This window comes from Haliaeetus albicilla, chromosome 13 (assembly GCF_947461875.1).
Source record: "Haliaeetus albicilla chromosome 13, bHalAlb1.1, whole genome shotgun sequence".
In the NCBI taxonomy this organism is placed as follows: domain Eukaryota; kingdom Metazoa; phylum Chordata; class Aves; order Accipitriformes; family Accipitridae; genus Haliaeetus; species Haliaeetus albicilla.
Window position 1 is genome coordinate 24,392,558 of NC_091495.1, and position 14,593 is coordinate 24,407,150.

The window sequence follows — 14,593 nt, forward strand, 5'->3', positions numbered from 1 at the left end:
TACAGGGAAGTTGGTAAAGACACAGCTTCTTTCGAGTTGCACCACTCGGTACAGAGTCTTATGTGGTATAAGCGTGTGAACTGTACTCCTCTTAGCCTTTGATCCTCCCATTTCTAGTGAAACTGCCTATGGATGTGTTTATGTTACAGTGACTGGAGCTCCTATAGGCGTGCTATAGCAGCTGTGAACTAGTAAGTTTGGATACTGCTATAAAAACCTGGAATTCAGTGCTGACTAACCTGTTTAGTAGTTAAACTGATTTTACAAGTAGCGATGAATTGTCAGCTTCTAGTCATATTGCTAGATTGGAGTGCATGTAAACTGCTTCATTGTAGACATGCTTTTGGATGTGTGTGGATATGGTTTTAGGAAGGAACAGTCCAGCTGCTCCCACCAGCTCTTCTTATCTACATTTTTGCTACTTCCCCAGAGCCTATTTGCATATTTTATAGCTGAGTTGGGGAAGGGCCTGAGCTTTTCTGTGTTACTTTTGCATTATATATGGGTGAATGGTAGTGTACTCTTCCCTCCTGTGGCTAATTACACTTACTGTCTTGAGACGTGCACACCTCAAGTGAAAGTATTATGTTCAGAGGATACTGTTTATTGGTAAGTACAGTGATTATCTTTAGAATGGCTATTTTTTATGTGTATCTTTATCTTTTTTTCCCTCGGCTACCTGGGAGACGTTTAGTATTTTGGAAGTGGAAACTATGTTTTTATTAATCGATGTTGTATAAACCTATGTTTCAGGATGTTTTTGTTTTATTTTCTTGCAGTGGAAGCTTTAACATTCCCTCCTTCTTCAGGGAAATCTTTCATTATGGGAACAGATGAAGCCCTTGAAAATGAGCTGGGTCTTGGAGAACTGGCAGGCCTTACAGTAGCCAATGAGGCAGATTCACTGACTTATGATGTAAGTGGTTATTAATGGTAATTCAAGGTCCTACTGTCTACTTGCTGAAGGCAGATGCAAGTTACATGTGTGTAGACTCAGCAGAAAACGTTTTCCTGTTAAAATTATGCCACCAGAGGATGTCACAAATTTTTGCTTGACATACCTGTTCTTCCCATACACAGCAGCCTTTAAGCTCTCTGTAAGCCACTCATCTCATTTGCCTGCCATGCCATTCAAATAGTTGAAAGTAAATGTAATTAGTGATAGGGATACAGCTGGGTATTTGTAACCACAGTGACACTGAGTGAAATTAGGAGTAGCATGGCCAGCAGACTGAGGGAAGTTAATGTCCCCTCTACATGGGGCTGGTGAGGCCATACCTGTATGCAGTTTTGGGCCCCTCCACTTCAGGACTGTTGTAGAGAAACTGGAGTGTCCGGTAGCATGTGACTGATGAAGAGATGTTAAGGGAGCTGTCTTGTTCAGTTGTTAGGAGGCTAGGGGGTGCTTGAATAGCAGCCTACAGGTACTGGAAGGGTGCTTACAAGGGTGACAGAGCCAAGCTTCTCCATAGTGCCTGGTGTTAAAACAAGAGGAAACAGTAGCAAATTATGGCTCAGGAGGTTCCGGCTGGACATTAGGGGAGAAAGTGTTATGTAGTAGGTGGCACTGAAGCAAGTTGCCCAGAGAAACTGTGGAATCCCTCTCCCGGGTGATGTTCAAGGCTTGTCTGGGGGAAAGCTGTGGCTTACATTACCTGGTGTGGGCAATAGTCTCATTTCAAATTGGACGCTGAACCAGAGACTTTCTAGGAGGCTCTTGTGGCCACCACTTCTGTGGCTATGCATATAGCCTACAGCTTCTTTCACTTTTTATGAAAAATCTTTCTTAAAATTGCTTCTTTGCAGTCATATGCAATTTTTGTCTGTATTTCTGCTTTCTTGAGAAAAGATACTTCAGGTATTACTTTAATCATTTGCTCCTCTGTGATCTGTCAACTTCAGATTAATCTTGCTATTGCGCTGCCCAGCTCTGTCAAGGTTAAGGGATTTCAGAGATGATGTTTTAGTATTGTGTGTTGGGGAGTAATCCTGCCCTTCAGTAAATCTGACTCTTAATTAATCACCATGTGGGATTTTACTATCACAAATCAAATCCGAGACTTCAGAAAAAACCTGCAGGTCCTTGCTTTCAAGTTCTACCCTTGTATGTACCTGCAAAGCAATAAATTAAATGGTCAACAAAAGTTTACACGCATTTTGAGAGTGACACTGCAGAGATGTGCTCTACTACTATAGCAAGTTTCTGAGCATGTGATGTGTTGTGAATCGTCAGGATTGCAATGATATAGAACATCTCTGCTGAATTTTTAAATTCAGAGGACTGGCAAACCTAAACCATCCATACAGGATCTTAATGCTTTCAGTGCTTGCTTCATTGTTCAAGTGTCCATATAAACTATTGAGTTTGTCCCTGTCTCCATATCCTGAGCTAACAGCTTTCATTTATGGAATCTCACATTTCTTTATCCACCCCTATCCTATTCTGCATGGTTGAGAATATTAACTTCTGTTTGTTCACTTCTCAAATGCCTTTATGGAGTCCTGTGATCAGGAATTCATAGTCATGCTTACGTCAACTCTTACCTTTTTCTAGTGGTGACAATTAAAAAAAAAAATTGTTTACAAAGCTCCTTGCTCTTGTCACTATGCTCTTCATTGAAGCAAAATGAAAGGCTAGTTTTTCCATTTCAAATTTCACTGGAAGTTTAGCTTACAGATACTATAATCTGTTTTTATTTTGGACTACTTCATACCTTCTTCCAGCTGCCAAATGTGAATCAGGTAGGAGTAGTGAAAATTTAGTATTTTTTTTTAAGTGTCAGTTTTGAATCATATGGAGAATGAAGTTGAAAGATTCATGTGAATTGGTCTTTAAACATATTTCCTCTCAAGAGTTGCAGACACTTTCCTATTTTCAGTCCCTTTCGTCCCACTGACATTTTTACTGGATTCTTTTTTTCTAAAACATGGCAGCATTAGACTACCTCATTTCATGGTTTAAGTTTTCTACATGTTGCTCTGTCTGTCAGTAAATTAGACTGCTTTTCACTGGGTAATGGAGATTATTAATTTATTACATAAAAGAGAAAATTTTCCTTTTGTGGGTAAGTTCTTTAGAATATCTAACAAGATGAAATTTCCCAGATTGGTAGCCAATACTCCTAAGTTTTTCTTCCTTTACACATTGTTGTCTTAACAAACGTTCACTTTGGTTGGTTCTGTTTTTTCCCTAGTGTTCTGCATAGATTAAGAAGCTTCATAAAAATATAATAGACTGAGTACTGTATGTAGGAGTATCTGAACTACAGAATCATTACATTTAATATTTGAAGGTTTTGGACTTTGCAGTAGGCCCTCGCTTGATTTCCTGCAACTTTGAACAAGAGAAGTGTCCATAATCCTACTTGAATAGAATTGCTGTTTCTGGAGTTTTCAAGTTGTCTGTATAGACACAAATATTACTATTAGTGGCAAATCCAGATCAGGTGCTAATTTGGGGTCTGAACCTCCTTCCTGCCCCCTGCCCCAAACTGCTTTTCAGGTCTCACTTACCTCACTGTTTGGCTGCTGTGAGAGCTGTTCTCTCACAGCTTGTGAGAGACTGGTGGGTGAAGAGGAGTGATGGTGGTGCAGACAGGCAGGCGGTGTGTCAGGGCTGGCATCTGTTCCCACTTCTGCTGTTGGTCTGCTGGCTGGGGCTGCCCTCCATCTACTTCCCAATTTATAAGCTGATCATCTTGGACTCCTTTGGAAGAACATCTCTGAATGAATGAAGAGCAAACGGAGAATATTATCCTGCCAGAACTGGCATGCACTGTTAGGCTGTCTGAGGTGTCTTTGTGGCTTTCATAGATGTGACACAGGACCTGTGCTGCTGTTATGGCAGCTGGAGGACAGGCAGGGTTCCCTCCATCACTTAATCGGCATTAGATGCCTGTGTTGAGGCAACCAAATTCCTCTCCAGATATTTGTGGATACTCTGTACATCTTGTACCCTTTTTGCTGAGACTTTCTTGGCCAATCTCCAGAAAATCTGCCAGAGCTGCTAACTTTGCAGTCCTGCCCCTCCTTGCACCAGCTCAAGCATGTGTCTGTTCCCTTGTTGAGCCAACTCAGCTCAGTACACTCGCAAAAAAACTGACTTGTCTTCCTGAGCAAGACAGTACATAATTACTAAGTAGTATGATGAAACTAAACGTGCTGTTTGTTACAACTCCTTTCTCATTGTTTGAAATCTGTAGAACCTGTTAATTGGAGCATATTTTTATTACTAAATCCAGAAGTAACAAAGCTTAAGGAAAAGCACTTTTGTTCTTAAACCTTCCCCCCGCCTCGCCCCACATTCCAGAATGAAATGTAGGTTCTTGAAGTAGCTCAAAATAGTTGTCTCTTCTTTGCAGTTAATGATACTAAATCATTCGGAATTATCTGTAGCTTTCAACATAATGAAATAATCAATATTTGAGTCACAATTGTTTGTTTTCCTGGTTTTCCATAACCACCATCAGCAGTCATTATGGGAAGGTAAATTTAAATATGGCAGTGTTGACTGACAGAGTGATAAAAGTCTATTCAGCATTTTATGTCAACATTTGTTCAGAGAGCAATGTTGAAGTAACTGTTATTTTTTTTAAGAGCTTTCTGTTTGGATCTGCTAAAATGCATTTATTGCCACATAATTATGTCTGTAAATATGATAGCTTATTGCTCACCAGTTTTGGGGGGTTTCTTGTGGGTTTGTTTTTTTTTTCTGGCAAGCTTTACTTGTCTTGCATTATTACAGAGCTTGTGTTGCCTTAGGTGAGTAAGTTAGGTTGTGTTCCTTTCTGTGCTGCTAGACTTCTCTATTTCTCTTAGATCTTTACTTCAGAGATGCCCTGTCAGTGGTACTTCGGATATTCAGGGACCACAGCTTGGTTGAGTCAGGCCATGTTAATGAATGAGCCAGTAGGTATAGATCAAATTTCAAATACCAAACTAAGTTCACAGCACTATCAGTCAAAAAGGTACTTTTCAGCTTTTACATTGTGTAACTTGACAGACACATGGAGTATTTCATATTTGCACACAGTGTATTACTGTGGATGCAACATTACTGGTTGCCTTTGTGGAATACATCTGCCTTTGTTCTCATTTTGAATTGTCTGATCAGTGTTAAAGGGACTGTTGCTCAAGAGCAGCTTGTTATGAGAAGTGGGTGAGGTAATTTGACATCTTCTGAAAATGCCAAACTAAATTTCTGATTTCTTCCTTTCCTTGTGCCTTCCAGATTACTTACAAGTTTGGCATTTTTTTTTTATTAGATAGCAAACAATAAGGATGCATTGAGAAAGACTTGGAACCCCAAATTCACATTAAGAAGTCACTTTGATGGAATAAGAGGTCTCGCTTTTCATCCAGTTGAACCAGTCTTAATAACAGCTTCAGAGGACCATACATTAAAAATGTGGAATTTACAAAAAACAGCCCCAGCAAAAAAGTAAGATTGTTTTGTTTTGTTTCAAAAAACATTTTCATTCATGGAAGAAACCCAAAAATTGTAGATGCCACTTCACTGGATGGCCTTTGTTGTTAATGGAAATTGTTCCTTGAATTCAAGAGTAGGAAAACAAGCTCTTAGAGAAGAATGGAGATTTCTAAAGAGTGCCAGAAGAAATCCATGTGTGTTTGTGAATGTGTTTTGTTTGTGAAAATGAAAACCATTCACTTTTTTGTATTTTCTGTGTAGATAACATGGCAAATTAATTTACTAGTGAAAATATTTGAGTGTGGCCTGTTAGTGTGCTTGCATGTGTATATAAATGTATAAAAATGCATTTTTATATATATGTGTACACATATATGTGTATAGATATGTATAGCTTTGAACTTTGACTGAGATGTTGCTAGGTTCCGTTGTACACTGTCTTTTGCATGTTGCTGGGGATTTGCAGAAATGAGAGCAAATTCGTAGTGGGGCTAATATAGTAAGGGAGTACATCATACCTTTTAGGAGGACTGGGCAAAGCATGTGGTCTTCTTGCAGTCTGTAATGAGCACTGGATTGTTAAAGTCCAGAGCAGCAGTTTTTGAAGTGGCTTGTAACTGTGCTACAGCATTGATATAAAACCAAGGTGTCATAAGCTCCTTTGCTCTGGGTAGGGATTTGGAACACTTAATGATATATTACATGTGATACTGATGGCCCTCCACTCCTTCCCTACAATTGAAGTACCTACCTACTGGTTTGACTGGTATGTGAGAGTTTGTGGCCTCTCTACCTTGAAGGTCTTTAAACAAAAAACCAAACCAAACCAACAAATCCTATCATATTTGGAAAGAATGCAAAGAATTCCTAGACATATGAAAAATCATGTTGGGAGAGGAAGTTGTGGGGAAACACTTCAAAAGACATAGCAGTGATTTTAAGAATTTAGCCATTCTGGCACGTTATGGTAAAGCATTGTGTAAGTTCATACACATGCTAACATTTTCTTGTACTTCATTTAGGAGTGCTTCTCTTGATGTAGAGCCAATATATACCTTCAGAGCACATAAGTGAGTATTTCCTGAGAAACACTGTCATATTTTGAGAAATAGGTGATTTTTAAATGACGCAGAATCTTTTTAAAAAGTAATTTCCACCTTGTCAGAAAGTGATTGCTTGTGATGCTTTTAGTTCCCATGCTATTTAAAATATCTGCATATGTTCATCTCCTTTCTGCATAATTATTTATGTCTGGAGCTAGGTACACCACAGTTTTAAAAAGAAAAACCTACAAATTATACAGTTCAAATTCAATTAGGTGTTCTGTTCATCATTGCAGCTTTTGCTTCTTTGTCAGATATGTGCATCTGTAAAATGAAGTTGCTTGCAGTGAATTTAAATCTACTGAACTGATTTCATGAAAGAGACTTAGATCTTTAAAAAAGGGAAAAAAGCTGTTTATGCAGACTAACAAAGCCTATAGTTTAAAAGCATGACACTTTTCACATTTCATGTGCATAATGATTAAATTGTCCTGATTGTAGTTACAGTACCAAATACTGTGGAGGTTTTTTTGTGGGAAGTGTTGTAGCATATGGTCTGACTCTGCAGAATTTTTATTGCAGTCGTGCAGCAAGTGAATTGTATCTAATGGGGAAATTTGAAGATTCTACTGATTTTTTTTGTTGGGTTTTTTTTGTTTGTTTGTTTGTTTTTTACATAATGAAAATGTTAATAGTCAACATTTCTTTTTGGGGGACTTCTTCCAGTGGACCAGTGCTCTGTGTGGTGATGAGCAGTAATGGTGAACAGTGTTACAGTGGGGGAGCAGATGGCCTCATCCATGGCTGGAATACAACCAACCCAAACATCGATCCCTATGACTCTTACGGTACGTTGCTGTCACACACACCAGTGAAATGATACATTTAGTGACATTAATGTTATGTGGCTAAAATAGTAAAATTTGTAGGTAATGCTTCTTTGAGAATTTAAAAAAGAAAATTGAATGGCTTCAATTACTTTTAGTAGTACTGATCCTGGTTCATGAGAAGATAGAATTTGTCAGTTTCTTTAAAAAGGCCTTGATCTCATCACAATTTTGAGAAACACCTAGGTTGAAAAAGTACAGGACTAAACCTGATACTTGGCAAGTACAGCAAATATGTATTTTAACGTTCTTTTCTTCAACAAATCTCTGTGCAGCTGAGATAAAAAGAAGTTGTATAGTCTGAGACCAAAGTTGTTAATGTTGCCTGCAAACAGCTAAAAAGGCCCAGTTTGGTAAGATTTACCAGATCTGAACGGACGTCAGCCTTGTGTCTGTGTTCTAAAACATTTTTCACTTCTCATAGCTTCAGATGCGGTTGGCCTCAAAGCTGGCTTTTGGGAAAAAGGGACTGATGTTCCATTAATGGTTTTTTTGAGAGTGAATTTTAAAATCAAAGTGTGTTTTTCGAACTTTGATACTGCCCCTTCTGCTGAGAAATTGTTTTGTTCCATTAGTTGTAAACTGCATAACTGAATGCCACATGTGCTGATGAAATTCAAGCATCTTCGTACAAGAATAATTGAGACTTCTGTATTGCTATGACCTGATTGATCTTGGTTGTTTTATGGACTGGCTTTTTAAGGTTGGTCCATAAACACAGACCAAGATACAACTATTGACTTAATTCAAATTTTGTTTTGAAATGTGTTTTCTTGTGTTTTGTTCGCAGATCCTTCTGTTCTAAGAGGTGCTTTTGTAGGCCATACAGATGCAGTCTGGGGTCTGGTTTACAGTGGAGCAAACCAGCGTTTGCTATCCTGTTCAGCAGACGGCACTATACGTCTATGGAAAGCTACAGAAATTGCTCCAGCTCTCAATATATTTAATGATAATCAAGGTACAGAAAATTGCCCTACCTTAAAGTGCATGAGCATCACTATTCAGATTGCCATAATTTTGGCTACTGAATAGAAATCTATCTTGTTTGATTTGCTGGATTTTATATCGTTATGAATGTTTTGGGGAAGAGTAAATTTTGGATCCCTTCTCCTTTGATGCCAGCTGAATAGATACCTACACACAGGGGGACAGTCACTTACATCTAAAAGCCAACTGCTGCAGATGGTCTGCTGATGTTACTAGAACCATGGAGTATAATGTATCAACTCCGTAGTTCAGATTCAAACTGAGTTTCCATTAGGCCCTTGCTTTTGGTTTGTCCAGAATAAAGAAAGCCTTTCTTCCCCCAACAGAGGTTTGGAGTAGTCAGTGCTTTGTCTCAGGCCCGTGTCATTGTACCTTCCAGATTATGTTCCTTGTGCCTCTAACACACATATTCTAGTTGAATTTCTGAGTTTGTGCATTAACTAAATAGCAATAACCTAGTCATCCTAAACACTGCTACACAAAAATTAACTCCAGTTACTGAAATGTCATGCACAAATCAAAATCCTACTGTTTAGAGCCTAATTGCTTGAAGTTGCTGTCTAAGCGCTCTAGAATGAGCCTGTTGACATTGCCAAACTCTCTTAGACCTGATGGTCCTAAAGGCAACCCACAAACCAAGACAGTTCGTTGGCTCTTCAGAACAACTTTGAGGCCAAATAAACTTTGACATAACTGAACAGACTGACTGAATTATGATGTAAAGCTGGTCGGATCTGCCATTATGTGTTAGTTAAAACAGACTGAGCAAAACAGAAATGTTTCACGTGTTTTAGTTCTTGCAGAACTATGTTTCCAAAGGTCTGCAGGGTTCTGTGAAAAACATAACTGGTTTGCTGCCAGCTTGCCTACCTGTCTACTTTTAAAACTTCCTGGTAGTGTTTTCTTTTTGTTTGGGATTTTGTTTGTTTTGTTTTGATTTTTGGTTGGTTGTTTTTTAATTATTAAATTAAGGGGGGAGGGGGAGTATTCTTGCCTCACAGAGTTAATCTTGGGGTTTTTTATATTCCAAACCGGAATGAAACCCAGTTGTGAAATTCAAAGATCCTCCTTTGAAACTGAGTTTTCCTATGGCTTATTGAGAACCTTGAACAAACTCTCTAAAATATCTAGCAGTCATCATTTAAGTCCTTTAGATTAACCATTGTAGGCTTACCAGGAAGCTGCAGATAAGCAGGCGTGGCAGTGGTAGAAAAGGTCACTTCAGAAACAATACATGCTTTCTTCTTACACCAATCCTTTTTGGCTTTTTTGGAGTACCTCTAGATAAGTACCACCATTGCTGACCAGCATTCCTGAGGTCATGTGTCCAAAAAAGATGTTTTTCCCATGAATCTTAGGTTTAGAAAGAGGCGATGATATTCCTGCGTTATCTGGATCCATGGACATTAGGTTGCTTAACAGTCAGTGTTTCACACTTCTTCCTGGCATCTGTTGCAACCGGTGGTGTTCTTTCACTTAGCGGGTGGTGAGCAGGACATTCGAAGAGAAAAATTCTAAGGGATATTTTCTATACCCAAGCTCTGCTGATTTGGCCTTCTGTCCTATAGTGCTCAGGTAGCTACAGTGTAAGATCAGATGTATACCATAATAGGCAGGATGGACGAAGCCTTGTAACATGAGTTTATAAAGTATTTATGCAACTTTCCATGCTGATAGTGTCAGCATATAAAACCTGCACCTGGAAAGCTCTGGAGTTTTTTAAGCTCTGAATTTGCCCAGGTTAATAATAACATTAATCATCTGTCATGTAGGTGGTTTTACCACTTCAATTTTATGTCCTTTTACTTGATGCAATGGAGGTTTGTTTGAGAATTAAAGGAAGGAAAAGGGGTCAGGGTGTTCTTACTTTCTTAATTTCAAAGTAGATTTCTGTCCAGCTGCAGTTTCAGATGCAGCATCTTAGTAAAGAATGTTGATATGTATAACAGAAAAATAGGATTAAAATAGTGATCATACAGGGCAATCTATTTAGATTGGCATAATGTAGATTTTAAAATGTAACATTTCCTTTCATAATCATGGCCCTTATGATATTAAAGTCCTTACTGGTTGGGGTTTTTGTTTGTTTTTTTGGTTTTTGTTACACCAACTAAATCTTATGGAAATGTTCTCTACATTGTTTTCTAGAAATGGGAATCCCTTCGTCAGTAGATCTTGTGAGCAGTGACCCAAGCCTCATGGTAGCATCATTTAACAGTGGACACACTAGCATTTTTAACATGGAGACACGGCAACGAATTCTTACCCTGGAGTCCAGTGTGGATACTAGTATGTATTTAAAAAAAAAAAAAAAAAAAAAAAAAAGCTTGTTTAAGATCGATACTGTTGATAGTCTTTTCACTGTTTCCAATTAGGCAGTGTCATGATAAATTATAACATGAATTATGTTACAAGCTGTGTTTTTGAGATGTAACAGTAAATTATTACTACTGCAGCAGACCTTGTGGGTATTTCAGTAGCAGAAGAGTACACGTACTTTTGAATGAAGGTAAAAGAAACAAGCCCACACTATCTGAGTTCCTCTTCAAGGAACAGTAGCACAAGGAAAAGCACAGGTTTCTTCTATACAGCCTCATGATCTTTGCAGCTTCAAGATTTCCATTCTCTCCGTAGTCAAAATTGCAAGATAGAGGTAATATCAGGAAAATCTAAAGTTGAATTTATTAAAAATTTGGGAGTTTGTGTTTGTGGATTCTTTTTTCCTATTTTATTTTCCTCCCTTTTCTAAGTTTTATATATGCTCTTGGTTCATTTGCAGTTGGGCTTTAGTTGAAGTTTTCACTGTAGAAGAAAAGCAAAGCTCCAGTGGAAGAGTATTCACAAGGTCCGATATAGTGCCTTGGATCATGGCAGTGGCCAATATCAGAAGTTTTAGAGGAAACTGTAGGGAGCCTGCTATCAGTAAATTATTTTACCCTGGCATTAGAAAAGAGAGAGGAATGAGCTGAAGCATGAAGTTTCATATTCAGGCTAAAATGGTAGCCTGTTAATAATATAAACTTCAGTCTTTTTTAAAAATTTGATAATTTTTCCCCTGAAAGTTTTGTAACTGAATTCTACCATTTAATTATATTTTTAAAAGGGAGTAAGCCCTTCTTGTTGGCTTTGCTTGTCTGTTTTAAAATAGTTAAATTACTGTGTCATTTTATAAGAGGGAATGGAAAGTGCCATTTCCCTTCTTTATATTATTCCTTACTGTGCAGGATTTCCTTTTTTAACCCACATCTTTATTCCTGTCTGAAAAACCAGTCTTTAATCAGTTATCTCTACTCTGTGGAAGTTACCTTTCTTCTTTTTTTTTTCTTCTATTTTTTTCATCACCTCCTCCTTTCTGTAATTCAGTAATATTCCTTTAAGAAAACGAGACCGTAGTATGACAACCAGCAGTCCCTGTTTAGTATATTTAGTTATGCAACAGTACTATAAAGCTTACATGTATTTAAAAAAAAAATATTATTTCTACAAGAACTAGGCAAGAGTCACCTGAAATAACCTACCACCACCACTTAGGAACTCGCTGTTCAGTATAAGCCTCACTCTACTTGGCATTTTAAAACTGTGAGGATAGCTAGCTGTGATGCAGTCTCATGTGCTTTTAGTAATTTTAGGGGGGTTTATTAATATGAATGTGTTTTTTCCTTAATTTGCACTTCCATAATTTTGAAGTGTCCTGTGGATGCTGACACTACTTGACAGTTCAGATTTTTATAGAAAGATGTAAATTGATGTCTTTACCACCTTAGTAGCAAGTGGTCCTATAGTAGTACTCTATTTTGTTTATTTTAGTAAGAATTTTGATTAGATGATGTGAGTGTTCCTTGGCAGCAGTTTAACTAAATACAGTCAACTCCCACATGAAAGAAGATAAGTGTATTTTGCTGTTCTGTGAAGTGGCTATTTGTGTTTTTGTGGTAATTATGCCTCTTAAGACCACACTTGCAATAGGCTGTGCGTCAGAGCAATGCCTAGATTTCTAATCAAAAAAGTCCTATACTTTATTGGGGGGGGGGGGGGCCGGGCGGGCGGGGAGTGGGGTGTATGTGTATATATATGATATTTCAAGATTCTTGAAGGCTAGGAAAGTGGCTCTCCTATGAATAGTCTAACATCCTTTTCTTCAATAAGAATTTTAATCCATGTATATCAAATAGTAGTAGGTGGGTTTTGCTCTGTGAGGGTGAGGGCATGGGATCTTGTTTGCTTGGAAACGTGCTGCCTGTGGTGTTAATTTTCCCGTACTGTCTGTATGTTATGAAAAAAGTTCGGCTTTACAAAAGGAGGAGTGTGGAGGTGGGGCAGTGCAGAAAAGGTATTTTCACTCACTTTTTGGCTTCACGTTCTTGGCTGATGCACCCATCTAAAATCATGGCCAAAAGTTGAACCTTATTTGTTCGTATTTACACTCATACATATAGTTTTATATATGCCTCTGTGTGTGTGTAATTTGGAAAGTATTTTAGATTAAACCACATTACATAAGGTGCTGGCTGAGAATTTCCATTATATAAAGGAAAGAATTACTTTGCAAATAAGATTGATTGCATATTTATTTCTTAGTAGCAGTATTTCAAAGAACTTAGCAATTTACATGTATTGATATGTGTGGGTTTTTTCTTAGCAGTCAGTTCCTCCTGTCAGATAAACAGAGTCATCAGCCATCCAACTCTTCCAATTAGTATCACTGCTCATGAAGACAGACACATCAAATTCTACGACAACAATACAGGTATGCATCTTTTCAGCAGGTCCTAGTCATAGCAGTTGTATAACAAACATAAATGGAATTTTATTATGATTAATATTATTCACATAAATGCTGAGGGATGTCAAGAATTGGATATCCTCTGAAACAGAACTCTCTCATCACCAGTAGAGCCCAAAGATTGCCAGCCCACTTAAAACTTTATTGGCACAGTGATAAGGAACCTGCATCATCCTCTGTCCATTCTTTTAAAATGCCTTATGTATGGGAGTTATCAATATTTCACATAAAAGGAAGCTTTTTCAAAATCTTCATGTGCTTATGTTCATGTTTCTTCTGTTATGTTGTCTGTGTTATTTTGATCTGAGGGCAGGAAGCTCTGGCACTCCTTTAGTGCTTCCAAGACGTCTGCCTGATGGCTTGGAGGTAGAAGTTCCCTTGTAGGCATCGTTCTCAATTTGATCCACTGTATTTCTCTAGATCTCTGACTTCTGCAGAAACAGCTGGACAGCTTATAATACTTTTTCTCTTTTTTAGTGAGAGTTTCACTGAGATGTGTATTTATAAACTATTAGGTTTTAAAGGACTTTTTGATAGGAATGGTAGTATTAATCTGGTATTCTGACTGTGGATCTTGATAATCTTCAGTTTGTGACTTCTCTGCTTCCAGGTCACACTGACTTAAAAGTTAAATTGATGTCTTTCAATACTTTTGTTATTTTAAGGTTGCTACTCTCCAGATGTATATTAAATAACAAGAAGTGAAAGGACCCAATGGAAGCTGAAGAAAAAGCTGAAAATAGCTGATTTGTTTGATGATGTAGTTCTGTAATAAATAGGAGAGGAAACGGCCATGCATTCCCCCCCCCCCCCCCCCCCCCCCGGTTTATTATATTCTGCAACAAAAAAACCCACATTTGACCCATGATTTCTTATTTTTAACATGAAATCATTACTGTAATTATAATAAGCTGTAATAGAACATTAATTTTGAGTTGACTAAAGTTACCCCATATTCTTATGTAGTTTATATTCATTGCTTATTAGTATACTTAGCCCCTGCCCTCCTTCCCAGTCAGGATCTTACTCCTGAACTTGCTTAATTCACTTAATGGGCAGATACTTAAAATGCACAGTGATTGCAGTTTCTCGGTGGTTTTGCAGACATAAAACAAAGGTCTAACAAAGTTGGTGATAGTGGTACTGTGGCTCTCCTGAGACTGTAAACATTAAAAGAATTACTTCCTGCAAAATTTTAATGATTCAATCACGGGAACAAGATCTTGTATTTATAATATGAACTGCAGTAGGGTTTAAGCAGTGAATACAGATAACAAAGTAAATTGCAGAAAATAATCTAAATAAATCTTTTCTTTCAAAGGAAAATTGATCCACTCCATGGTAGCTCACTTAGATGCAGTTACAAGTTTAGCTGTTGATCCTAATGGCTTGTATTTGATGTCTGGCAGTAAGTACATTCAAATTTCATTTTCTTTTTCTCATAATGGTGGCAGACATGAGAATT

General features: G+C 37.8%; 1 protein-coding gene across 4 annotated transcripts in view; it reads left to right on the forward strand.

The window, feature by feature from the left end:
- Positions 1–14,593, forward strand: part of STRN (striatin) — a 73,418-nt gene that overhangs the window by 49,618 nt on the left and 9,207 nt on the right. For 3 of the 4 annotated variants that reach the window (XM_069800509.1, XM_069800511.1, XM_069800513.1), the window contains 8 exons: positions 780–916; positions 5,265–5,440; positions 6,451–6,498; positions 7,198–7,319; positions 8,149–8,316; positions 10,494–10,634; positions 12,985–13,092; positions 14,450–14,536. In XM_069800509.1, coding sequence (XP_069656610.1) covers positions 780–916; positions 5,265–5,440; positions 6,451–6,498; positions 7,198–7,319; positions 8,149–8,316; positions 10,494–10,634; positions 12,985–13,092; positions 14,450–14,536 — 987 coding nt within the window. The remainder of the gene's footprint in view (positions 1–779; positions 917–5,264; positions 5,441–6,450; positions 6,499–7,197; positions 7,320–8,148; positions 8,317–10,493; positions 10,635–12,984; positions 13,093–14,449; positions 14,537–14,593) is intronic. The other variant, XM_069800510.1, reaches the window with a different exon arrangement.